This window comes from Pseudophryne corroboree (assembly GCF_028390025.1).
Source record: "Pseudophryne corroboree isolate aPseCor3 chromosome 3 unlocalized genomic scaffold, aPseCor3.hap2 SUPER_3_unloc_12, whole genome shotgun sequence".
Taxonomy (NCBI): Eukaryota; Metazoa; Chordata; class Amphibia; order Anura; family Myobatrachidae; genus Pseudophryne; species Pseudophryne corroboree.
The window spans coordinates 1,431,905-1,458,589 of NW_026967500.1; the positions used below are offsets into that span (position 1 = coordinate 1,431,905).

General features: G+C 47.0%; 1 protein-coding gene across 1 annotated transcript in view; it reads left to right on the top strand.

Annotated features, from left to right (window-relative positions):
- The first annotated feature begins 4,350 nt into the window (after positions 1–4,350).
- Positions 4,351–26,685, top strand: part of LOC134983323 (zinc finger protein 271-like) — a 108,556-nt gene continuing 86,221 nt past the window's right edge. Inside the window, exons 1-2 of the mRNA XM_063949038.1 lie at positions 4,351–5,395; positions 5,954–6,017. Coding sequence (XP_063805108.1) covers positions 4,389–5,395; positions 5,954–6,017 — 1,071 coding nt within the window. The 5' untranslated portion in view covers positions 4,351–4,388. The remainder of the gene's footprint in view (positions 5,396–5,953; positions 6,018–26,685) is intronic.

Sequence of the window (26,685 nt, forward strand, 5' to 3'; positions counted from 1 at the left end):
AGTAACACCAGGGGATGTGTCTGGGTGATGACTGGAGGGGTGACTGCTGGGAATGAGACATTATACAGTAACACCAGTGGACGTGTCTGGGTGATGACTGGAGAGGTGATTGCTGGGAATGGGGCATTATACAGTAACACCAGAGGAAGTGTCTGGATGATGACTGGAGAGGTGACTGCTGGGAATGGAACATTATACAGTAACACCGGGGGATGTGTCTGGGTGATGACTGGATAGGTGACTGCTGGGAATGGGGCATTATACAGTAACACCAGGGAATGTGTCTGGGTGATGACTGGAGAGGTGACTGCTGGGAATGGGGCATTATACAGTAACACTGGGGGATGTGTCTTGGTGATGACTGGAGAGGTGACTGCTGGGAATGGGACATTATACAGTAACACCAGGGGATGTGTCTGGGTGATGACTGGAGAGGTGACTGCTGGGAATGGGACATTATACAGTAACACCGGGGGATGTGTCTGGGTGATGACTGGATAGGTGACTGCTGGGAATGGAACATTATACAGTAACACTGGGGGATGTGTCTTGGTGATGACTGGAGAGGTGACTGCTGGGAATGGGACATTATACAGTAACACCAGGGGATGTGTCGGGGTGATGACTGGAGAGGTGACTGCTGGGAATGGGACATTATACAGTAACACCAGGGGATGTGTCTGGGTGATGACTGGAGGGGTGACTGCTGGGAATGAGACATTATACAGTAACACCAGTGGACGTGTCTGGGTGATGACTGGAGAGGTGACTGCCGGGAATGGGACATTATACAGTAACACCAGTGGATGTGTCTGGGTGATGATTGGAGAGGTGGCTGCTGGAAATGGGACATTATACAGTAACACCAGGGGATGTGTCTGGGTGATGACTGGAGAGGTGACTGCTGGGAATGGGACATTATACAGTAACACCAGGGGATGTGTCTGGGTGATGACTGTATCACTGTGTGTGTCAGGTGTCTATAAGGTGTCATGATGTCACTGTCTATGTCTCCATGCAGGAGGGGGAGTATATAGAGGAACACAGGGGTCTGTACAAGGACGTGATGATGGAGAATCACCGGCCCCTCACATCACTGGGTAAGAGGAGACTGTCATGTATTGTACAGGTTAGAGCAGGTATGGGGGCCCCCTATATATACATATCTGATAATCACATATATACACTGTACTCAGTCACTGTGTGTCTCCTACAGATGGGCCCAGTAACAGAGATACCCCAGAGAGATGTCCCCGTCCTCTGTATACCCAGGACTGTACAGAGGAGAATCACAGGATCCCACAGGAGGATCAGGTAGGTGGGCTATAGGGTCTCCCCAATAAACCAAAGTGACTGTCACTATATTTGTGTAGAGGAGCTGTGTGTCATTATATTTGTCTTGTTTACATAGGGTGAAGCCCAATTAAATAATATTAAAATCAAAGATACAGAGGGAGAAGAAGAGACGTATGTGACTGATATAAAGGCAGAAGATATAGAAGGAGAAGAAGAGACGTATGTGACTGATATAAAGGCAGAAGATATAGAGGGAGAAGAAGAGACGTATGTGACTGATATAAAGGCAGAAGATATAGAGGGAGAAGAAGAGACGTATGTGACTGATATAAAGGCAGAAGATACAGAGGGAGAAGAAGAGACGTATATGACTGATATAAAGGCAGAAGATATAAAGGGAGAAGAAGAGACATATGTGACTGATATAAAGGCGGAAGATATAGAAGGAGAAGAAGAGACGTATGTGACTGATATAAAGGCAGAAGATATAGAAGGAGAAGAAGAGACGTATGTGACTGATATAAAGGCAGAAGATATAGAGGGAGAAGAAGAGACGTATGTGACTGATATAAAGGCAGAAGATATAGAGGGCGTAGAAGAGACATATGTGACTGATATAGAGACAGAAGATACAGAGGGAGAAGAAGAGACGTATGTGAGGGGTGATCAGCAGTGTAAGGAGGAGGAGATCCCTACAGATATCAGCACAGGTGAGTAATAAACACTTATTATAGAAGAGAGTCACATATTCTCCTTCCTCAGTGACTACAGCAATCTCTTATCCTACACCCTCCTCTGTCAGTACAAATTAATGAGGAATTTGTTTTTTCCCAGTATGGAGTCAGGAGCCATCACCTCTATTATACTCCTGCTCTCACCCTCACATCATGTCACTGTGTGTTACCAGCCCAGAGATCTGACCAGTCTCCTCCCCACACTCTCTGGTGTATCTCATACATCAGGAGCCATCAGCCCCTATTATACTCCTGCTCTCCCCCTCACATCATGTCACTGTGTGTTACCAGCCCAGAGATCTGACCAGTCTCCTCCCCACACTCTCTGGTGTATCTCATACATCAGGAGACATCAGCCCCTATTATACTCCTGCTCTCCTCACATCATGTCACTGTGTGTTACCAGCCCAGAGATCTGACCAGTCTCCTCCCCACACTCTCTGGTGTATCATACATCAGGAGCCATCAGCCCCTATTATACTCCTGCTCTACCCCTCACATCATGTCACTGTGTTACCAGCCCTGAGATCTGATCATTCTCCTCCCTACACTCTCTGGTGTATCTCATACATTAGGAGCCTTCAACCCCTATTATACTCCTGCTCTCTCCTTCACATCATGTCACTGTGTGTTACCAGCCCAGAGATCTGACCAGTCTCCTCACAACACTCTCTGGTCTAACCCTCCCTCCCCCACAGCCTAACCCTCCCTGGGGGATGCCTAACCCCCCCTACACGCTGCCTAACCATTCCTCCCCCACAGCCTGTTCCTATCCCTACCCAGCGGTGCTAACCCTTCTCCCTGAAGCCTAACCCTAACTCTCCCTCCCCCACAACCGAACCCTCCCTCCCCCATAGCATAACCCTCCCCGGGGGGTGCCTAACCCCCCCTATCCGCAGCCTATCTCCCTCACAGCCTAACCCTCCCCTGGGGATGCCTAACACCCCCTACCTGCAGCCTAATCCTCCCTCCCCAACAGCCTGTCCCTAACCCTCCCCAGTGGTGCTAACCCTTCTCCCTGCAGCCTAAACCTAGCCCTCCCTCCCCCACAACCTGTCCCTAACCCTCCCCAGTGGTGCTAAGCCTAACCCCTCCCCCACAGCCTAGCCCCCCCACCCTAGCAGCCTAACCCTATCCCTCTCTGGGGATGCCTAACTCTAACCCCCTACCTACCCACAGCCTAACCCTAACCATCCCACCCCTGCAGCCAAAAGCACCTCCAAGTCAGATGTCCAGAATACAGCCTGTGGCTTCAGCAGCATTGCTAGGCTGCGGCAGTAAACGCTGCCCGGAGTAAGTGTAGCCAGTGGCTTTAGGGCAGTAGGAGTGGGGTGACTTAATAGATTGGGTCTTGGTCCCAGCAGCGGCTGAGAGCTATCAGGTAGGGTAGATAAATAGCCACTTAGTGAGGAGAGCTCCAGAAAGCACGTCTGGATGGACCACACCCCTATTATTTATTATTTTATATACTAACAGGGGTGACAGGTGTGGTACATCCCTGCAAAGGCAGATCCAATCTCTTTCTCATCAGACTCTGCTGTCTTCCCTGCACTCTCACTCAGATGTTCACTGCTGCCAGTAGCACACGTATGAGAAGCAGAAGTATGGCGGCAGCTGTATAGATCCTGATATGTAATTATCTGTATCATACTTACCGTACACACATCATCCTTATTACTATTGAGAGAATAGAGGTAAAACACTGATGATAGGGGTGTAACAGTGGATTATAACCTAGCAGATGATGATGATGATGATGATTGCAGTGTATCATATGGTCTATTGCATGTAAAGTACCTTGTTCCACACCTACTCTGCTGTAGCAATATACCTTATATAAGGGTGAGTAACACATGTATAGGCTTACCAGCGTATGAGCACACACATAAAGGAATGCTACCTTACCAATGCTTCCAGGAGTAACGTTAGAAGACATTTCTCTGATCCATCAGCTCATATGACTGATGTTATTGTTCATCTAGAATCTCCAATTCAAACGATATGTTCCCCATCCATTGTTTTACATTGGTGCTGACATAGGACTTGGCGAGTGACTACATCTCCATTTATACTTCATGGTTAGTTACCAGTACAAGAGAGAGATATATCTAAGTCTTTTGTTATTGTGAGTGTTCTCAGGAGGGTGGACACAATGATAGTCTGAGACACAATATTATAAAGCCTTCATTAAAAGTTATGTTTTATTATACACACACATTTACAATTAAGTGTCTCAGAGAGTCGTCTTCTCCTATTGTTTACAAGATTAATATTGTTACAGAAAATGTCACATTTCCATTATGTATTTTATTTCCAGCAGATGGACACACAAGCAGGAATATCTCAGAAGGACATCTAATGTTATCCCCGGATTGTGACATAAAAGATAATGACAGTAGACAGGATTCTCCAGGAGATAACCCCATTACCCCAATTATACATCCAGCTCTATCAGCTGATCCCCCTGATCCTGGGAAATGTTCTCCTGATCACTCTGATATTGGTGCATCTGTTACAGCTCTGAGAGTAGATACAGAGTTTCCCTGTTCTGTAGATGCCAAATGTTTTACACAGAACACAAAGCTTATTACCCATCAGCCAGCTAAGGCAGGTGAGAGGCCATTTTCATGTTCTGAGTGTGGGAAATGTTTTACATACAAATCACATCTTGTTATACATCAGAGAAGTCACACTGGTGAGATGCCACTGACATGTTCTGAGTGTGGGAAATGTTTTGCACGGAAATCGCATCTTGTTATACATCAGAGAAGTCACACAGGTGAGAAGCCATTTTCTTGCTCTGAGTGTGGGAAATGTTTTTCCCAGAAATCAAATCTTGTTCAACATCAGAGAAGTCACACAGGTGAGAAGCCGTTTTCTTGCTCTGAGTGTGGGAAATGTTTTTCCCAGAAATCAAATCTTGTTCAACATCAGAGAAGTCACACAGGTGAGAAGCCATTTTCTTGCTCTGAGTGTGGGAAACATTGTTTAAATAAATCACATCTTGTTATACATCACAGAAGTCATACAGGTGAGAAGCCATTTTCTTGTTCTGAGTGTGGAAAATGTTTTTCCCAGAAATCACCACTTGCTAGACATCAGAGAAGTCACACAGGTGAGAAGCCATTTTCTTGCTCTGAGTGTGGGAAAAGTTTTACACTGAAATTACATCTTGTTAGACATCAGAGAACTCACACAGATGAGAATATATTTCCATGTTCTGAGTGTGGGAAATGTTCTGCACACAATTCAGATCTTAGAAACCATGAGAGAAGTCACACAGGTGAGAAGCCATTTTCTTGCTCTCAGTGCGGGAAATGTTTTACACAGAAATCACAACTTGTTACATATCAGAGAAGTCACAGGTGAGAGGCCATTTCTATATTCTGAGAAATAAATCCGCTCTTGTTGCACACAATAGACATCACTCAGGTGAGGAACCATTTAATCTTCTGGAGTATTCTCATCATTGCCATGTGTTGTTCTTCAAGGTTCTTATCCTATCTCCTATGCTTTTTGCAATATACATGTTACCACTGGGTGAAAAAATCAGATGTCATGTCCTCATCTACCACTGCTATACAGATGACCTGTCTTTTGCTCCAGGTACTGAGAACCCAGTACCAATCCTAAATGGTTGTCTAGCTGAGCTCCAGGTGTGGGTGATGCCAGTTGGCTGTGACGCAGTCCTGGTGAAACAGGTCCTTATGATAGAAGCTCACCAATAAACGGCAGGGCTACAGCTCAGCTTTTCCTACCAACCAGACGCCACATAACACCCATTCTCTGTTCCCTCCACCAGCTGCCTGTAAGATGGTGACTATTACATAATCTTACTGACTCTCCCAGCACTACATGACCAGGGTCCAAGGTACCAGAAGCAACTTCTGACTCCTTACTGTCCTACGTGCTTCCATCTGCAGATGGACTGTTACCAGCAATACCAAGAAACCCCAAGCAGTGCTTAGATGTCAGAGGGGAGACAGGGTGGGTGGCACTGTCTGGGTAATATTATCCCCAAGCAGAGCTGAGCGGGTACTCAGGGTGGCTGGCAGTAGTGGGGACTGCAGGAGGCAGTGTCTGTGTGAGAATCTTGTCCTCAAGCAGAGTTAAGGTGTCAGAGGGGGAGACAAGGTGGTGGAAGTAGTGAAAAGGAGACAGGGCGGGTGGCAGTAGTGAGCGGAGACAGGGCGGTGGAAGGAGACAGAGTGGGTGGCAGTAGTGGCCGGAGACAGGGTGAGTGGCAGTAGTGGGGGGGAGGCAGGGCGAATGACATTAGTGGAGGGAGGCAGGGCGAATGGCATTAGTGGAGGGAGGCAGGGCGGTGGCAATAGTGTGGGGGGAGATGGCGGTTAGCAGTAGTGGGGAAGACAAGGCGGTGGCAGTAGTGTGGGGGGAGACGGTGGGTAGCAGTAGTGGGGGGGAGACAGGGTGGGTAGCAGTAGTGGGGGGAGACAGGGTGGGTAACAGTAGTGTGGGGGAGACAGGGCGGTGGCAGTAGTGGGGAAAGACAGGGTAGGTAGCAGTAGTGGGGGGAGACAGGGCGAATGGCATTAGTGGAGGGAGGCAGGGTGGTGGAATTTGTGGAGGGAGGCAGGGCGGTGGCAGTAGTGAGGGAGACAAGGTGGTGGCAGTAGTGGGGGAGGCAGGGCGGGTGGCAGTAGGGGGGAGACGGGGTGGGAGGCAGTAGTGGGGGAAGACAAGGTGGTGGCAGTGGGGGAGACAGGGCAGAGGCAGTAGTGGGGAAAGACAAGGTGGTGGCAGTAGTGGGGGGAGACAGGGCGGGCGGCAGTAGTGGGGGAGACGGCGGGTGGCAGTAGTGGGGGGAGATAGGGCGGGTGGCAGTAATGGGGGAGACATGGGGTGGATGGCATTAGTGGGGGGGAGACAGGATGGGTGGCAATAGATGGTTAAACAAGATGGGTAGCAGTAGTGGGGGGAGACGGGGCGGGTGGCAGTAGTGGGGGGAGACAGGGCAGTGGCAGTTGTGGGGGGATCAGGGCGGTGGCAGTAGTGGGGGGAGACAGGGCAGGTGGCAGAAGTGCGGGGAGACAGGGCGGTGGCAGTAGTGGGGGGAGACAGGGCAGGTGGCAGTAGTGGGGGGAGACAGGGCAGGTGGCAGTAGTGGGGGGAGACAGGGCAGGTGGCAGTAGTGGGGGGGAGACAGTGTGGATGGCCGCAGTACAGTACCAGGGGCTGCTGGAGGCAGTAACGAGGTGTATGGGTCCTGCACAGAACCAGTTGATAATTAGACTTGATGATTATGCTTCCTTATTTCTAATGAATCCCTTGTATGTGTTACTGTTATTTGCTGTGTCAGCCTTTATGTGTGTTCTGTGTAATAATCCTGAAAGTAGTGCTGCTACCGATCTCATATCATTTGTAGTAACTTGGAAAAGATGAGATATGAGGTGCACTCTGGAGGCTTATAGGGGTTAATCAGAGATGATCGCAGATGTGACATCACGCAGCCCCCCGGAAAATGGTTCCGGCCCTCCCGCGTTCACCCCTCAGGGATGCGACCGCAATGTGTTTGTCTGCGTGGCCGCTGCGCATGCATATTTTTCCAACACCAGCAAACTGCTGCAGGCCGCTATTGCGGTTGGGTCTGAATGACCCCCATAGGCTGTTGTGCAGAGTAAAGTGTATTTTAAGTTTAAAATATAGAGAAAAATAAGTGTATTAAAGATATGAAATAAAGTTGTTTAAAAACAAAAGATTTCCGTTGAGTCTTTTTATATGTCTGTGTACTATCTTATTTCCAGATAATTGTCGCTATGGTGACAGAAACAATTTCCTGTTAATGTGTCACTTGTAGTGTTACTTTTGTGTCCACATAATATCAGTGTTGCTGTGTATAAATATCCCGTCTGGTGTGTAAAGGTGGGTACACACGCTGCCATTTTGGCTATGTCCAATGTGACAGCTCATGTGAATAGTGGGGTGACATTACGGGGGGGGGGGGGGGTCTTTCTGTGTAAATAAATAGTGGCAGACATTTTATATCAGTGCGTTTATGCGGAGTGGGGGCAGTGGCCTGGCAGGAAGCTGCAATTACATCATGTGTCTTCCTCTCATTTCCAAATTCGTGTGTGTATATTTTTTTATTATTTATTTCTGTTCAAAGGTTTTTTTTTTGTTTTTTTTACCTGTAGGGGAATTAGGGTTGTTGTATTTTAAATAAACATACCTGACCCTTTCCTGGAAATGTCCATGTATGAAGGTATGGGAGATACCTGCTGCAGTCCCTTCTACTTACATTTGGGAGGTCCAGTTGTATTGGGGGAATTAGAAGCAAATAGTAAATAATATATTGGCTCCATAACGTCTCACTGACCCTCTGATTTTTACAAAAATACACTCCTATAAGCGCTCTTATTAAATAAGATGATATATATTCCTTATCTATTGAGCAGTAATGTCCTTCATCTCCGGACTTTCCTTGTATTCACACAAAGTTTCAGAGATGGACTCCCAGTTTCATTATGTATGGAAAAAATAGGATTTTAATTGCCTACCGGTAAATCCTTTTCTGGTAGTCTGTAGAGGATGCTGGGGTCCATTTAGTACCATGGGGTATAGACGGGTTCACTAGGAGCCACTGGCACTTTAAGAGTTTAATAGTGTGGGCTGTCCCCTCCCTCTATGCCCCTCCTACCAGACTCAGTCTAGAAACTGTGCCCAAGGAGACGGACATACTTTGAGAGAAGGAAATACACAGATAGTGGTGAGATTCACACCAGCTCACACAGAATAAAAGGAAAGCCAAACTAACCAACTTGAAATGATCAGCAACCAACAATACATTACCAAGTAACAAAGCAGGAATACGAAGCACTGGGCGGGCGCCCAGCATCCTCTACGGACTACGAGAAAAGGATTTACCGGTAGGTAATTAAAATCCTATTTTCTGCTGCGGGTACACTGGGTTCCACAGGGAATAACATCGGGTGTAGCGTAGGATCTTGATTCGAGGCACCAACAGGCTAAAAGCTGTGACTGTTCCCAGAATGCATAGCGCCGCTTCCTCTATAGCCCCGCCTCCGTGCACAGGAGCTCAGTTTTGTAGTTGGTGCCATGCAGTGCAGGCATACAACAGGTGGGCTGCTCCAGCAGCCCGCAGAAGAGCTTTCTTAAGTGAAATTTGAAGACTTCAACAGCTGCAGCAGAGACACTGAGTGTTAGATGTCAGTTAGACATCTGCTGCAGCTCCATCACCTCCTCCAGCGGCGCTGTATACTCCCGCGCCCTGGTCGCCGGGTACTTACAGCGGAGGCTCTGGTTTGCTTCAGTCACACATCCCACCGCAGCTCTCCAGCATCGCGTGACCGCACTTTGGGAGGAGGTAAGAGGGTCCCCCAGGCGGAACCCGCTGGAAACCGCGATCTGGCGTGGCCGGTGGGAGGTGGGCCACATGAGCTGGCGTGGACACTGTGGTAGTACAGGGCCCCCTCTAGACCACCAGGGCAAGGGCACAGGTCGGTTTTACAAAAAACATTTGTTACATGGCCTGCAGTACCCGGTGGTGAAGTCCAGCAAGGGGGATAAGGCTTTGACCTGTAGCCCCTCCCCCAGCCCAAGGGCACCATTTAGATTAAATGTTCCCACCCTGGAGCTGCATCTCTCTCTCCCTCACCCCCTGTCAGCGTCTGGGCGCCATTTCCACATGCTATGCTGATCCTGGGACTGTTTGGGCAAATCCTCCTCTGTAAAGCCACCTGCATGTCAGCACTGTGCATTTTACAGGACACTTACGTATTCTACATGTCTGCTGACAGTGTTAGTTAAGAAACAGTTAGTCGGGGTTATTTAGCACAAGTACCATGTGATATACATCCAGTATTTACTGTGCATTGATATATCTTTTGATTGTATAGCTGTACTTAGTATTACTTTGTATTGCTAGTCCAGTGCAGTTTTATTGCATGTCATAAATTCTGCATTGTACATATGACTGTGTGTGCATATAGCTGCTGTGTGATTTCTACTCTGTGTATCTCACTCGTACTGCTATCCCTATATTCTGTGTCCTGAGGGGGCTAAGTGCGTCAGGGTTATTGTTTAATATAGGTGTTTCACAGAATATACTCATTGTGTTTTTTCTCTGTGATTTTCAGTCACCATATACCTCTTGAGTTCTCTGTGTTAATACACTGCACAGGGGGTTCTTGTTAAGGTATTAGATTGCTGATATTGTACTAGGTTGCCCGTAAATTGAGCTTTCAGATATGTCACCTACACAGGGTGACGGAGCTGGGGCTGATCACACATTGCGTGGTGGTGACGCTGCAGACACATTGGAGGAAAATATAGCAGCAGAGGGTTCAGGTTCTACTTAGTTACAGCAATTGAACCAATCACTGACTAAACAAAACTCTACCTCTTGCCCGCCTAATACCAAGGGGTCCTCTAAGCGGGCCATTACTTCCTCGCAATCCACCCAGGTCCCAGACACCTCGTTGGATCAGGATGGCGTGTCTACTGACCCCACAGACACTGATCCAGATAATTCTGATGGGGAATCTGTCTCACAGGTGGATGTTCCTGACTTATTGGAGGCTATCAGGCTAATTCTTCAAGTTACTGATGACCCAGAGCCTGACGCTGCCTCTAAGAAACCGGACAGATTTACACGTCAGAAGGTTGTTACATAAGTTTTACCTCATTCTGACCATTTAGTTGACATACGTCAGGAATCCTGGGAAAATTTGAGTAAGCAGTTCACACCTCACAAGAAGATGCTGGCTCGCTGCTGAGCGAAGTAAAAATTAGGCATCACCCCCGCCGGTGGATTCGCATGTGGCGCGGATAGTGGTATCCTCAGTTCTGCCTGTAACTACCATCACTTCTCTAAAAGAGCCGATGGATAGCGTATGGAGGGTTGCTTAAAGGCAATTTACACCCTAGCAGGAGCTGTGCATTTGGCCCACTATTGCAGCGACATGGACTTCTGAAGCTATTGAAGCGTGGGCTCAGGAGGTGGAAGCGGAGCTGCCTTCCAACTTTTCTGATAATACTAGACAATGTATATCGTATATTGTGAGAAAAAACCGAAGACTGCTTCTACAGCGCCTCAATTGCAGGAGGCTAATAATCAAATTACCCTGATACATGCGCGGCTGAAAAACACTATGTGGGTGTTTGGTTGGAGAATATAGAAACAGACAAAATCAGCTGCGCAAAGTATCAGGGAAAGGACAGTACAATTTTAGGAGAACCGATGTATGTATATAAATTGATTTATTAATGAAAAAGCATAAAATAGCAGTAAAAGATGACATTAAATTGTTGGATATAAAAAGGCACACCTTGACTCAGTTTATCCGTTTAAACAGACACCAAATTGTGTCGGTTCTCTATATGGAAGTCCACAAAAGGAAATAAAGTCCAGCTGTTTGTTGGAAAGCAATAGATGGTAGTAGCCGTGAGGTTAATATTGGAAGTGAATGATCAGTGCAGTAGACATCCCATAATAATAAATTGAGGGAGTTATCCAGTGTTATTTATTGTTCAATTACCTCTCCTTAGGTGGGCTGGTCCAAAGCCGAGCGTCCTCGGCGATGTGTCCTGCAATGCCCACTGTGCGAATGCCGCAGGGGAGAGGGAGCCGTGTATTCACTGTAAAGTATAAGCCGTGTGCTGGTTTATCCGGCTGACGGGGAGCCGTGTGTTGATACGGGCGGCTCGAGAATTCAGATCCGCGGCTATTCTGGGATCTCTGTGGAGATGAAGGACGGATGATATTCAAAGGAATATTCCTTTGAGAAAGTCACGGGTCACGTGACTAAACTAGTTAGGCCACGCCTCCTGTCTGCACACCTGCCGAGGTATCCGATTTGAAAGCATCAGCGGGTTTGTTCTCCCCGCAAGCCGTCCTTCATCTCCACAGAGATCCCAGAATAGCCGCGGATCTGAATTCTCGAGCCGCCCGTATCAACATACGGCTCCCCGTCAGCCGGATAAACCAGCACACGGCTTATACTTTACAGTGAATCCACGGCTCCCTCTCCCCTGCGGCATTCGCACAGTGGGCATTGCAGGACACATCGCCGCCGAGGACGCTCGGCTTTGGACCAGCCCACCTAAGGAGAGGTAATTGAACAATAAATAACACTGGATAACTCCCTCAATTTATTATTATGGGATGTCTACTGCACTGATCATTCACTTCCAATATTAACCTCACGGCTACTACCATCTATTGCTTTCCAACAAACAGCTGGACTTTATTTCCTTTTGTGGACTTCCATATAGAGAACCGACACAATTTTGTGTCTGTTTAAACGGATAAACTGAGTCAAGGTGTGCCTTTTTATATCCAACAATTTAATGTCATCTTTTACTGCTATTTTATGCTTTTTCATTAATAAATCAATTTATATACATACATCGGTTCTCCTAAAATTGTACTGTCCTTTCCCTGATACTTTGCGCAGCTGATTTTGTCTGTTTCTATATCGTATATTGTCACAGCTTCTCATTACATTAAGGAGGCGGCTTCTGATGCCGGTATTTTGGTGGCCAAGGCTTCTACTACGTCCATTTTGGCTCGCCGGATTCTCTGGTTACAGTCCTGGTCTGTGGATCTGGATTCAAAGAAAACCCTGGAGGAGCTCCCTTTTAAGGGAGATATTCTTTTTGGAGAGGACCTCAACAAGATAGTGGCTGACTTAGCTTCTGCTAAAACAGTGTGTCTACCAAGTACTGCCCCTTCGGTGCCGAAGGTTAAGAGTACTTCTTTCGTCCTTCAGGTAAAGCAAAAGGTCAGGCATACCCAAAACAGGTCCGCACTTCCAAAACCCCTAAGCCCAAACCTAAACATGCCTGGGCTGCCCGTCAGCCTGCTTCCAAAACCGACAAGCCTGCCGCATGACGGGACGGGCCTCCCTCTGGGGGGATCCCAGGGTGGGAGGCCGACATCTAGGGTTTACCCAGGAATGGTTGGAGACCACTTCCGATGCCTGGGTATGGGAAGTCGTCACTCACGGTTATGCCATATCCTTCAAGAATTGTCCCCCTCATCGATTTTGCCTGACAGACGTCCGTTTGGATCAGGTGAAGGCAAAAAGTCTGCATTCAGTGGTATAGTCCCTCCTGGACACATGACTGGTGGTACAGATGCTTCTGGCTCAGAGAGGCAAGGGGTACTATTCACCGCTGTTCCTAGTCCTGAAACCGAATGGGTCCTCTCAGCCCATTCTCAACCTCAAGTCCTTAAACAAATTTGTGAGAGTCTCTAAGTTTCGCATGGAAACTCTTCGCTCTATTGTTCTGGCCTTGGATCCCGGGGATTATATGGTCTCCCTGGGCATACAGGATGGTTACCTGCTTATTACTATTGCAATGTCACATCAACAATACCTGAGGTTTGCTTTAGGCCACCTCCATTATCAATTTCGGGCTTTACCTTTTGGTTTGACCACGGCTCCGCGAGTCTTCACAAAGGTCATGGCGGTAATGACGGCTGTACTCCACCATCAAGGGGTCAGGATCCTCCCGTATCTGGATGACTTATTGATCCTGGCAAATTCCCCAGATGTTCTCCTTCGTCATCTGGACTTGACGCTCCAGTTTACGCAAGCCCACGGGTGTCTCATGAACTGGAAGAAATCTAGCCTGGTCCCTGCTCAGAGCATGGTGTATCTGGGGGAATTGTTGGACACTCACAACCAGCGGTTGTTCTTGTCTCAGGAAAAGGTCCTGAAACTTCAGGACAGGATTCGATGCTTCCTATCTTGTCCGCAAGTGTCGATACACTCGGCAATGCAAGTGCTAGGTCTCATGGTGTCGGCTTTCATTTAATTCCATTCTCGCCCTCTGCAGGAACTGATTCTTGCCAAATGGGATGGCCTGCCTCACCGGATCAGGTCTCACATGATCTTGTCGTTGGAGGTCCGTTTGTCACTATGTTGGTGGCTGCAGGACCAACGTTTGAGCAGGGGTCATCCCTTCTGGATCTCCAATTGGGCCCTTCTGACGACGGATGCCAGTCTGCGAGGTTGGGGCGCAGTGTTGGAGCAACACTCCCTTCAGGGTCGGTGGACCAGGGAGGAGTCTCTCCTCCCGATAAACATTCTGGAACTTCGGGCGGTGTTCAATGCACTGAATTTGGCCCAGCATTTAGTACAGAACAGACCTGTTCAAGTATAGTTGTACAACGCCAACACAGTGGCGTACATAAATCATCAAGGCGGCACTCGAAGTTGCATGGCAATGAGGGGAGTATCAAGGATTCTTCAGTGGGCGGAACGCCATCTACCAGCCATATCGGCAGTGTTCATTCCGGGGGTCCTAAACTGGGAAGCGGACTTCCTCAGTCATCAGGACGTATGCGCCGGAGAGTGGAGCCTTCATCCAGAAGTGTTTCAACTCCTAGTGGACAAGTGAGGCCAACCAGATGTGGATCTGATGGCGTCTCGACACAATCACAAGGTTCCGGTATTCAGAGGGGTCCTCAAGCAGCATTCGTAGATGCACTGGCAATTCCATGGAACTTTTGGCTGCCATACGTGTTCCCTCCGGTGTCACTCCTGCCCAGAGTAATAAGGAAGTTCAAGCAAGAAGGAGGAATCCTCCTTATGATCGCTCCAGCGTGGCCCAGACGGCATTGGTTCTCCGGTCTTCACGGTCTCTAGATAGAGCGTCCCCTTCTACTTCTGCAGTGCCCAGATCTCCTCGTTCAGGGCCCCTGTGTGTATCAGGATTTGGCCTGGTTGGCTTTGACGGCGTGGCTCTTGAAGCTTCGGTTCTGAGGGCCAAAGGATTTTCTGAGGCGGTCATTCAAACCATGTTGAAGGTGCCTAAACCGGCTTCTGCTCGGATTTATCATAGGGTCTGGATTTCTTACTCTGCTTGGTGCGCCACTAACAATCATGACACTTACAAGTTTAGTACGGCCAAACTTTTGGCCTTTCTACAACAGGACCTGGACTTTCATCTGGCCTCCCTCAAGGTTCAAATTTCTGCCTTCTTGGTTTGGTTTCAGAGAAAAATTGCGACTCTACCTGATGTTCATACCTTCACTCAGGGTGTGTTGCAGATTCAACCTCCTTACATCCCGCCTGTGGCTCCTTGGGATTTATCGTGGTTCTGGAGGCATTACAGGAGTCTCCATTTGAGCCTCTTGAATCTGCTAACCTTAAGTGGCTTTCTCTTAAGGTGTTGTTTCTACTGGCTATTGCCTCTGCTAGACAGGTGTCGGATTTGGGTGCCTTGTCATTTAGGTCCCCCTATCTGATTATTCACCGTGACCGTGCGGGTCTTAGAACACGTCCCGAGTACCTATCTAAGGTGGTTTCTTTTTTCCACCTTAATCAGGAGATTGTGGTTCCGGCCTTTGTCTCTCCTGAATTGTTTTCCAAAGAGCAGTCTTTGGATGTGGTACGGGCTCTCCATGTGAAGAAGACAGCTCCCATCAGGAATACTGATTCTCTCTTTGTACTGTTTGGTTTTCGCAAACGTGGCTGGCCTGCTCATAAGCAGACCCTGGCCAGATGGATTAAAATGGTTATTGCACATGCTTATGTACAGGCTGGTCGTCCAGCTCCTGCAACTATCAAGGCCCATTCTACTCGGTCTGTTGGACCTTCTTGGGTGGCCCGCCGTAGTGCCACCCTTGAACAATTGTGCAAGGCAGCTACGTGGTACTCAGTGAACACGTTCATAAGGTTCTATGCCTTTGATACATCCGCCTCCCAGGATGCTTCCTTTGGACGCCGGGTTCTTGTGCCTGCTACAGTGCATCCCCTCCCATGCCCCAGATCCTACTCTACACCCGATGTTATTCCCTGTGGAACCCAGTGTACCTCGCAGAAAGAGATATAACGGTAAGTTCTTACCATAAATCTTGATTTCTCTTATGTCCTAGACGATGTTGGGGTCCAATTTAGTACCATGTGGATGTACCAAAGCTCCCAGTACAGGAGAGTGAGTGCTGAGGTTCCTGCAGAACTGATTGACCATACTTGAAGTCCTCAGAGGCCAAAGTATTGAACTTGTAGAACTTAGCAATCGTGTTTGATCCTGACCAAGTAGCTGCTCGGCAAAGCTGAAGAGCCGAGACACCCCGGCATCCACAGAGGAAAAACCCACTTTACGGGTAGAGTGGGCCTGAACAGATTTTGGAATCGACAATCCCGCCGTAGAATAAGCATGCTGGATAGTAAGTCTGATCCAGCGTGAAATGGTCTGCTTAGAAGCAGGACACACAATCTTGTTGGGATCGTAAAAAGACAAATAATGCGTCTGACTTCCTGTGACGAGCAGTTTGTTTCACATACATTATCAAAGCCCGTACAACATCCAAGGACTTTGAGGTAATCGAGTTGTCAGTAGCCACTGGCACCATAATAGATTGGTTGATATGAAAAGCCAACACAACCTTTGAAAGAAACTGCTGACACGTTCTGAGCACAGCTCTACCCTCATGGAAAATCAAGTAGGGGCTCTTGTGCAACAATGCCCCCGATTCTGACACCCCTTGTGCAGATGCCAATGCCAACAGAGTGACTGCCTTCCAAGTAAGAAACTTTAAGCCTACTTCCTATAAAGGTTCGAACCAATCCGAATGCAGGAACTGCAGCACCACATTAAGATCCCAAGGTGCGGTAGGAGGCACAAAGAGTGGTTGAAAGTGGAGAACTCCTTTCAAGAATGTCTGAACCTCAGGAAGAGCAGTCAATTGTTTCTGGAAGAAAATGGACAAGGCCAAAATCTGGACCTTAATGGTTCCCAAGTGTAGGCCCACATCCACACCTGCTTGCAAAAAGAGGAGAAAACATCCTAGTTGAAACTCCACTGTTGGAAACTTCCTGGATTCACATCAAGGCACATATATTTTTTACAAATCCAATGGTAATGCTTAGACGTTACCCCCTTCCTAGCTTGGATCAGAGTAGGAATGACCTTGTTCGGAATGCCCTTCCAAGCTAATATCTGGCGTTCAACCTCCATGCCGTCAAATGTAGCACCGGTAAGTCTTGATAGGTGAACAGCCCCTGTTGTAGAAGGTCCTCGCAAAGAGGAAGAGGCCTTGGGTCCTCCAGCAGTAATTCCAGAAGATGTGCATACCAAACCCGTCTTGGCCAGTCCGGAGCAATGAGGATTGAAAGGATTCGCCCCTCTATTCTTTAACCCTCGATGTGATGGCCTCTCAGACGTCTGTGAGTGTAAACCTTCATGCTATGAGTTACATGCACAACACAAGCAGTAAAGATTCACACTGTTTATTTAATAAATTACAGCGTACTATATAGAAAAGAAACATGGGTGTATACAATATGTGCAAGCATATGATTGGATAAATAGAAGTAGCATACGACATTACATGCAGGATATTTTAGTAACACACAGAAGTAACAGTTTTGATCTGGTATGTAATTGTCCTTGAAGATAAGACACACACAAGCCTTATATTATATGAACAGACAAAGGCATCTTGTAGAGAGTGCGTACGTGTCTATTCAAACACATAACAATTCATATAGCATGTTTAACCCTTCAATCCCCTCTTAGAATCATGATTATTATATAACATGATTCTTGAGTGAGGCTCCTTTCTTGTTCCTCCAGTTCTTGAGATATTGGACATAATCGTCGGGTCCCTTACTATCAGAGGAGGTGACAGGACTGGTGGTTATATCATAGTACATCAGGGCCTTATCAATGCCTTTGGAGGTAAGTTTCTTTCCACAGGGAATTACACAATAAACTATAATGCCTACAAGAATTAAAGTTACAAGTATGAATATGCTTATTTGCACAAGAGCCTGTTTCCAATTTTCAAACCAACCAAAATATTGGCTCCATGGGTTATCAATACCTGAATTTTTCTTAAGTTCTATGGATAAGGTTTCTAACTTGTTTATGGCTAAAGTAACCTTACCATTGGGACCAGTGTTGTCAGGAATATATGTACAACAGCCTTCCACCTTACTAATGTAAACACATGTACCGCCTTTTTCTGCTAGAATCATGTCAAGGGCCATTCTATTTTGGAATGTCATTTGGGAAGTGGCTTCTAGCTGTTCAGCTATACCTTTAAGAGCATCTTTGGTATCATTAACAAATCTTTGTTGATTATAATATATATAATTAATCCAGGCTACGTTTTTATTTACAGTTACTATAGGAAACAATGACTCAAAACCCGCAGCCACCTCATCTCTAGCTTTGAACTCATTTGGAACACCTCTTGGGACCCCTATAGCATCAATGTATACGTGGGGGTCAAAGCTACCTCCTGGGAGTGCTCTTTTCTTTCGATTAGCAGGAGTATTAGAGGGAGGAGTGGGGTCATCGGTGATCATTAGGAGTGGCATTATGACTTTGGCCAGGGCACACTTACCATACCATGGTGTGTCTAATTTAATTCTAAGCTTCATATCCCCACATATGTAATAAATGTCGCCTAATGATCTAGTTTGGTTGACTAAAACAGTTGTTCTTTTATTTGCACAATACCCTGGTGGGAAGGTTTTTTAATTTCTCCCTGTGGTGGTGTTAGATGTATAACAGGTATAGTTTCCAGGATATATGGTTATGGTGCTTCCTGGGTTGGGATTTTTTGACAATATGGGATATTCCCTTTTCCACATTTCGCACTGACTGTCATTTGTTTTGGTGTCATTAAAAAGGCTGAAAAAAACAATTTTCCTGTTCTAGGGGTATATTAAGGGGCACTGTACCTAGGTGGGGCCTAGATTTGCCACAGACATAACAGTTGCTTTTATTGTGTTTGTTGTCAGCAAGTTTAGGGAACATGAAATAATCAAGGATGTATGTGGCTACGTGTGTATTGGAGGAATTGTACCACAAGGTGGGGACCCCATCTGTTTGTGTGATGTCGACTTCACATATTGTGAGGTAAATGAGGGCCAGTAGGGCTATCGAGATAGTCCCCAGGATAGAGATAGGGGGCAGGTTCTTCATCGTTTTCTGTTCTTCTGTCTTCGCTAGGTGGGAGGTCAGGGCTGTCTGCCCCGGTTCGTACCTCACTGGAATCACTTGCTTCCCTCTCTAGGTCTGGTCTAGGAACCTTTTTTACTCGGGATGCATGGATCCAGGTAGGACTTTCCTCTGTCAGGACTGCTGTTCGGGTAACTGCTACGACCTCTGTCTCTGGACCATAGGTGAAGTCTCCTGGGCTCTTGTTCCTGGGGAGCACCTTCACCACGACTCTGTCTCTGACTTTAAAGGGGTGTGTAGGTTCCTGTGGATTCAAAGGGTTTTTACAAACAACCTCATGTTCAATTTCATTCAGTTTTGTTATCAGGGACCTGACATACTCTTCTCTGATGAGTTCTAGATCTCCTTCCTGTATTACTAGTGGTTTCTTAGCCCAGGGTGTGGGGAAGGGTCTACCCATTAGTATTTCAAAGGGTGAGTATCCTAGAGTTTTCTGTGGGGTATTCAAGATGCTGGTGTTTAGCTTTATTAGGGTTGTTCCTGAGGCAAGTGATGCATCTGCTAACATACTGGTCCACAAGTGATTTGGCATTAGTAACATAAAAATCATTGGTTAGTAGGAGGAGTGTTGTGGCTTCACCACGGTGACCAACACCACGGCACTGGGCAACGAGCAAAGGGGCACTGGACTGGGGTATACAGGGTTTCCCCTCTTTGCAGATTAATCCTGATTTAGGATTTTTTCTGCAGAATTGGGTAAGTCCAGTCGGAGAGATCAGTATTAGTCGCAGCAGCTTGAAGTTGAGTGAGCAGATGGACGTTGTCAAGGGAGGGACATGCTCTAGTGAGTGCAATGAGTTCTGCAGCTTGCGCGGACTGATAAGGTATTGGCAGGGTTTCCAACACAGTGTCAGGGAGGGTGACAATGGCATAGCCAGCCTGGTATGTATTGTCATTGGGCCTACTACAGGAGCCGTCAACAAAAACAATGTCTGCGCCTGGTATGGGAACGGGAGACATGTCAAGTCTGGGAGAAGTTTCAGCTTCAATGGAAGCAGCACAGTCATGTAGGTCGGGTGGCCCATCCTCGGGACCTTTCAAGCCTAAAAGGGCATTGAGAATGGGTGCAGGGCCAGAAGAACTAGCAGTGTACTTAATGGTAAGGGTAGGGTTACGCAAAAGGAGTACTTCATATCCACTAAGGCGTTGTGCTGACATGTGCTGTGTGTGTAAGCCTTTAAGTATTGCCAGGACATCATGTGTGGTGTGGAGTACTGTGATGTGGCCTAAAGTGAGGGTAGTGGCCATTTCTGCAACCATTGCACAGGCTGCCAAAGCCCTGAGGCAGGCAGGCATACCTTGCACAGACACTGGCATGACTTTGGAAAAAAAAATGCCACGGGGCGCAACTTCCCTCCATGAAACTGTGTGAGCACCCCCGCCATGGTTTTACAATTGTCCCTTGCATATAGATGGAAAGGTAGTACATAATTGGGGAGGCCAAGTGCCGGACTTTTTATCAACATACATTTTAAACTTTCATATGCAGTTAACATTTCTTGTGACCATTGTACAGTTTTAGGTTTGTCCTTCAGTGTGGCTTGTCTCAAAATGTTATCATAATAAGAGCAATCAGATATCCACTGTCTGCAGTAATTTACCATACCCAGGAAGGACAGTAGTTCCTTCTGGGTAGTTGGGGTGACCAGGCCCAATACAGACTGTATGCGTTGTGGACTGACTTTCCTCTCTCCCTGAGTGAGCACAAAACCTAAGTAATCAACATGCTTTTTACACCATTGCATTTTTGTTTTGGACACCTTGTGTCCACATTCACAAAGCCAGTTTAGTAATGAAACACCATCCTCTCGGCAGGCCTCCTCAGTTTTACTACAGAGCAGCAGATCATCTGCATACTGTAGCAGGACTGAACCATGGTGAGGTTGCCAGGGCCTCAATGTGGCCTGGAGACAACAGGTGCGTCAATAATCTGCACCAGGTAAGTTGTTTACCCTCAAAAGAAAAGGCAAAAAGTAATTGTGTCTGTGAATCTACAGGTATGCTGAAAAAGGCATTCTTCAAATCAAATACAGAGAAGAACGCAGCATCTGCAGGGATTGCAGAAATGAGTGAGTTTACATCTGGAACAATTGGTGCAATTGGGACAATTAACTGATTGATCGCTCTGAGATCCTGTACAAATCTTATACTGCCATCAGCTTTGGCAACAGGGTTCACAGGAGTACAGTATGGTGATACAATATGTCTGAGAATACCCTGTTGTAAGAATTGCTGTATCATGGGGCGGAGACCTTCTATCTTTTCTGGTGAGAGGGGATACTGCATAGGTCAGAACACAAAACACTGGTTGTTGCACCGCTGTCCACTAAAAAGGGAACTTTACTTCCATTTATAATAAGTGGCAGCAGAGGTGAATCTTTACTATGACGGGTGAGTTGAATAAAGGCTGGGATACCCTCCTCCGGGCCCCGTCAGTGCGCGGGGTCTTTGGAATCTTCCCTGACTGCGGGGTTGGTTCTGTCTGTCAAAGCGTCTGGAGTTCTGATAGTTATGAGTGGGCGCAGGTTTCTGTTTACAAGCTACAGCGACAGGCAAAAAAGCACAGGCAAAGGAGCACGGGTTTTAAAGACCTCCTTCATATGTGTATAGCTGCGTCCTTTGCAAGCTTTGCGCAAATAAGATATACAGCCATCGAGGGTAATAGTGGGCTTGGGACAGTGTTTTACTATTATCTAAACTCTGGGCTATTGGTGCGTTAGGGATAGAGCTAGTGGACGCACCCTCCAGCAGTGGAGTTGGAGGCGATCCCATCTGGTGTGAAAGGGTTACTGCTGCCAAGAGATCTGTGTCTCCGAGCGCAGGATACATTGGAATGCAAGGGGGAGGCAGAGGGTTTTCAAAGATTTACAGTTTTTTTCACTTCTTCGCTTCTGTGCTGTTGGGAACTGACATTTTTTTTTTTTAATCCTCCATATAGAAAAGGTAATTACTGCCTTCCCGTAGGAATGGGTCCTGTCCTGCTTTCTCTGTCCATCCCGCTAAATTATCCACCCATGGGTTAACTAAGTAATACTCTGAGGTAGAGTTGCGGGCGACATACATCTTGCATGTCTCACCAGGGAGGGGCGGGGGATATGTAGTTTTTTTTACTCTGACTAGAGCCCATTGTCAGACAGTAATATAAATCAACAGTACAACTTTAAAAGAAAATATCTAAAATATACAACACTCTACTTACTATACATGCATCAGCTTAACCAGTTAATTAGTCATTGACAATATCACAATATTATCTGTATAGTGAGAACATGAAATATTTTGACGTGTACGATACCATTCGTACAAGATGTCAGAAAAATACAGCGTTTTAAACAGGAAGCAGGAAAAGTGTTTGAGTAAAGATATCTGGCAGACGAAAACTTACCAGCCGTCTGGACCAAATATAAGAACTTATCTCACTACAAACATACAAGAATATATAGACGATCAAATCGAGGTATTCTCTACGTTACGTATAGACCCCAGGTCTATTTTTAAGTATCCCAGATACTAACGTCACGTTATGTATAGACTCCCAGGTCTATTTTAAGTATCCCAGATACTAACGTCTTTGGAGAATTGCGCTTGGACCCCTGGTCCCTTCTCAGACGTATCTTTAAGTCCCAGACATTAAAGATGTTTGGTCACGTGTTCCCAGAACACTGACACGGATTCAGCTTCAGTGTATGACCGCAATCCCGTATAGCAAAGACAGACAATAATTTCTCTATCTTACCATTCGGGGACGATCACTGAATCGCGGACGTAGCCCCCACTTGAAAGGATTCGCCCCTCTATTCTTTAACCCTCGATGTGATGGCCTCTCAGACGTCTGTGAGTGTAAACCTTCATGCTATGAGTTACATGCACAACACAAGCAGTAAAGATTCACACTGTTTATTTAATAAATTACAGCGTACTATATAGAAAAGAAACATGGGTGTATACAATATGTGCAAGCATATGATTGGATAAATAGAAGTAGCATACGACATTACATGCAGGATATTTTAGTAACACACAGAAGTAACAGTTTTGATCTGGTATGTAATTGTCCTTGAAGATAAGACACACACAAGCCTTATATTATATGAACAGACAAAGGCATCTTGTAGAGAGTGCGTACGTGTCTATTCAAACACATAACAATTCATATAGCATGTTTAACCCTTCAAGGATTGCCTTTACTCTTGTTCTTTTTATCAGTCTGAGAATCCTTGGGATGAGTGGAAGTGGAGGGAACACATACACTGTCTGGAACACGCACAGAGTTACCAGGGTGTCTACCGCCACTGCTTGTGGGTCTCTTGACCTGGAACAGTACCTCTGAAGCTTCTTGTTTAGGCGAGAGACCATCATGTCTATGTGAGGTACACCCCGCCGGCTTGTTACCTCTGCGAATACCTCCGGGTGGGGGCCCCATTCTCCTGGATGGAGATTGTGTCTGCCAAGGAAATATGCTTCCCAGTTGTCCACTCCCGGAATGAAAACCGCCGACAGTGCCACCACATGCCTTTCCGCCCAGAGGAGGTTTCTTGTTACCTCTGACATTGCGGCTCTGCTCTCCATTCCGCCCTGCCTGTTTATGTAGGATACCGCTGTGATGTTGTCTGACTGAACCTGAAGGGCAATTCTTGCAGAAGATGTGCCGCTTGTAGAAGGCCGTTTATATGGCCCTTAGTTACAGAAAGTTTATCGGAAGGACAGATTCCTGAATTGACCAGCTTCCTTGGAAGTTTTCCCCCGGGTGACTGCTCCCCAACCTCTGAGGCTTGCATCTGTGGTTAGAAGAATCCAGTTCTGAATCCTGAACTTGCAGCCCTCAAGCAGGTGAGAAGTTTGCAGCCACCATAGGAGTGAAATCCTGGCTTTCGGTGACAGGCATATCCGCTGGCGCATGTGAAGATGTAATCCCGACCACTTGTCCAGGTGATCCAGCTGGAAGAACTGTGCATGGAATCTTCCGTACTGTAGAGCCTCGTAGGAGGCCACCATTTTTCCCAGAAGGCGAATGCACTGATGAACTGATACCCGGGTTGGCTTCAGGACATCCCAGACCATTGATTGTATCACCAATGCTTTCTCCACTGGCAGAAACACCCTCTGCACTTCCATGTCAAGTGTCATCCCTAGGAAGGGCAGTTTCCTTGTCACCTCCAAATGTGACTTTGGAAGGTTCAGGATCCACCCATGATCCCGGAGTAGTTGAGTTGAGAGAGAAATACTCTGCAACAGCTTCGCCCTGGAAGATGCCTTTATCAGCAGATTGTCCAGATATGGAATTATGTTCACTCCCTGATTGCGGAGAAGGAGCATCATCTCTGCCATGACCTTGATGAACACCCTTGGTGCTGTGGAGAGGACAAATGGTAATGTCTGGAACTGATAGTGACAGTCCTGTAGTGCAAACCGTAGATAGGCCTGGTGAGGCGGCCAGATAGGAATGTGAAGGTACGCATCCTTGATATCCAGGGATACTAGGAATTCCCCCTCTTCCAGACCTGAGATCACCGCTCTCAGAGACTCCATCTTGAATTGGGAGACCCTTAAGTAGGGGTTCCATGACTTCAGATTCAGTACAGGCCTCACCGAACCAGCCGGTTTCGGTACCACAAACAGGTTTGAGTAATGACCCTTGTTTTTTTGGTGAGGTGGAACTGGAACAATGACATTTGTTCATACCAATTTTTGAACGGCTTCCTGTAGGATGGCACTTTCTGTCAGCGAAGCTGGTAAGCCTGATTTGAAGAATCTGTGAGGTGGGAGTTCCTGAAACTCCAGTCTGTACCCCTGGGCAACAATATCTGTCACATAGGGGTCCAGGCACAATGACGCCCAGATGTGACTGAAATCTTTTAGTCTCGGTCCCACCTGCCCGATCTCCAGGCTGGGAGGTCCACCATAATGCGGAAGATTTGAAGGAAGCAGAGCCTGACTTCTGTTCCTGGGAACCTGTTGGTGTAGGTTTACTGGATTTCCTCTTCTAAAGGTGGGGTCGGTTTGGATTTTTTTAATTTTGCAGTGTAGGCGTAGGATAAGATTTCCTAGCCAGTGTTGATGAAGAGTGAAGAAATGACGACTTCCCCGCAGTCGCTGTGGAAATCCAAGCATTCAATGCGTCCCCAAATAGTGCCTGACCTGTGAAGGGCAGGTTCTCCACACTTTTCTTGGATTCTGCATCCGCAGACCATTGGCGTACCCAGAGTCCACTGCGCGCGGACACTGCCATGGAAGTAGCCCTTGCATTAAGCAGGCAAATGTCCTTCATGGCCTCCACCATGAAATTTGCAGAATCCTGTTTGTGACGTAAAAACAAGTCATAGTATCTAAGTCCTCTAGTAAGGTGCCTGACCACTTTACTATGGCTTTAGAAATCCACGCACAAGCAATAGTGGGCCTTAAAGCCATGCCTGTAGCAGGGTATAGTGATTTGAGCGTAGTTTCAATCTTGCGGTCAGCCGGCTCCTTTAAGGCGGTTGAACCACGGACAGGTAAAACCACCTTTTTAGACAGACTAGATACAGAAGCGTCTACTACAGGTGGGTTTTCCCACTTCTTTCTATCCTCTTCAGGGAAAGGGCAAGCAATGAGAATTCTTTTAGGGAACTGGAATTTTTTCTCTGGGTTTTCCCAGGATTTTTCAAACAAGGAGTTTAACTCCTTAGAAGCAGGGAAGGTAAGCGAGGACTTCTTATTTACTGTAAAATAAGATTCCTCTACTTGTTCTGGAACCTTCTCAGAAATATGCAAAACATCCCTAATGGCTTCAGTCATTAGCTGCACCCCTTTAGCAGGGGATGCATCCCCATCAGCATTAAGTTCCTATGATCTGCAGGGAGAAAATGGCGCTGGTGAGTGATGGATCCGCTCTGAGAGGAAGCCCCGCCCCCTGTAATGGCGCGTGGCTTCCCGCACTTATTGTTTATACTGGCCTGAGGATTTGTGTGTGTTAACAGTGGGATTAGGCCCTGTTAACTATGTGACCAGTGTAGGGTTAACGTGCTGACTCAGGCGCCCCTTAAGCGCTGCATGTGTATGCTGCTGAGCCTTCCAGGAGCACAGCTTTGTCAGAGCTGCGCTCTAACCCTTGTGCCGCCATACCCGCCGGCGACCTACTAACCGGGACACCGGCGCTGTACTCACCACTCTTCTTTCTTCTGGCTCTGTTAGGGGGTGGCGGACGTGCTGCGGGAATAAGTGGTCGCCTCGTGGGCTTGTGATCAGCACCCTCAGGAGCTCAGTGTCCTGTCAGCGGAGTGGAGAACCATTATCTCTCCATTAAGTTGGTTCCTACTCCCCCACTAGGTCCCACGAAGCAGCGAGGCTGTTGCCAGCAGCCTTCCTGTAAAACAACAAACTCTAAACTTTAATAAAAGAATAAAACTAAGAAAACTCGTAGGAGCTCCCCTAGCTGTGACCGGCTCCTCCAGGCACATTTTCTAAACGGAGTCTGCCAGTGGCTCCTAGTGGACCCGTCTATACCCCATGGTACTAAATTGGACCCCAGCATCCTCTAGGACGTAAGAAAAAAATGAAACAAACAAACAATGTGTAGAATTGTCTGCAAGTAGATGGTCTTGGCTCAGCCCACCGAATCCCCAGAAAGAGAAGGATGGTGTGTGTAAAGAACAGCGTACCCCAGCTCACAGATAAGTCACACCAGCTGTGTGCATAAAGGTATCTTTGTCTT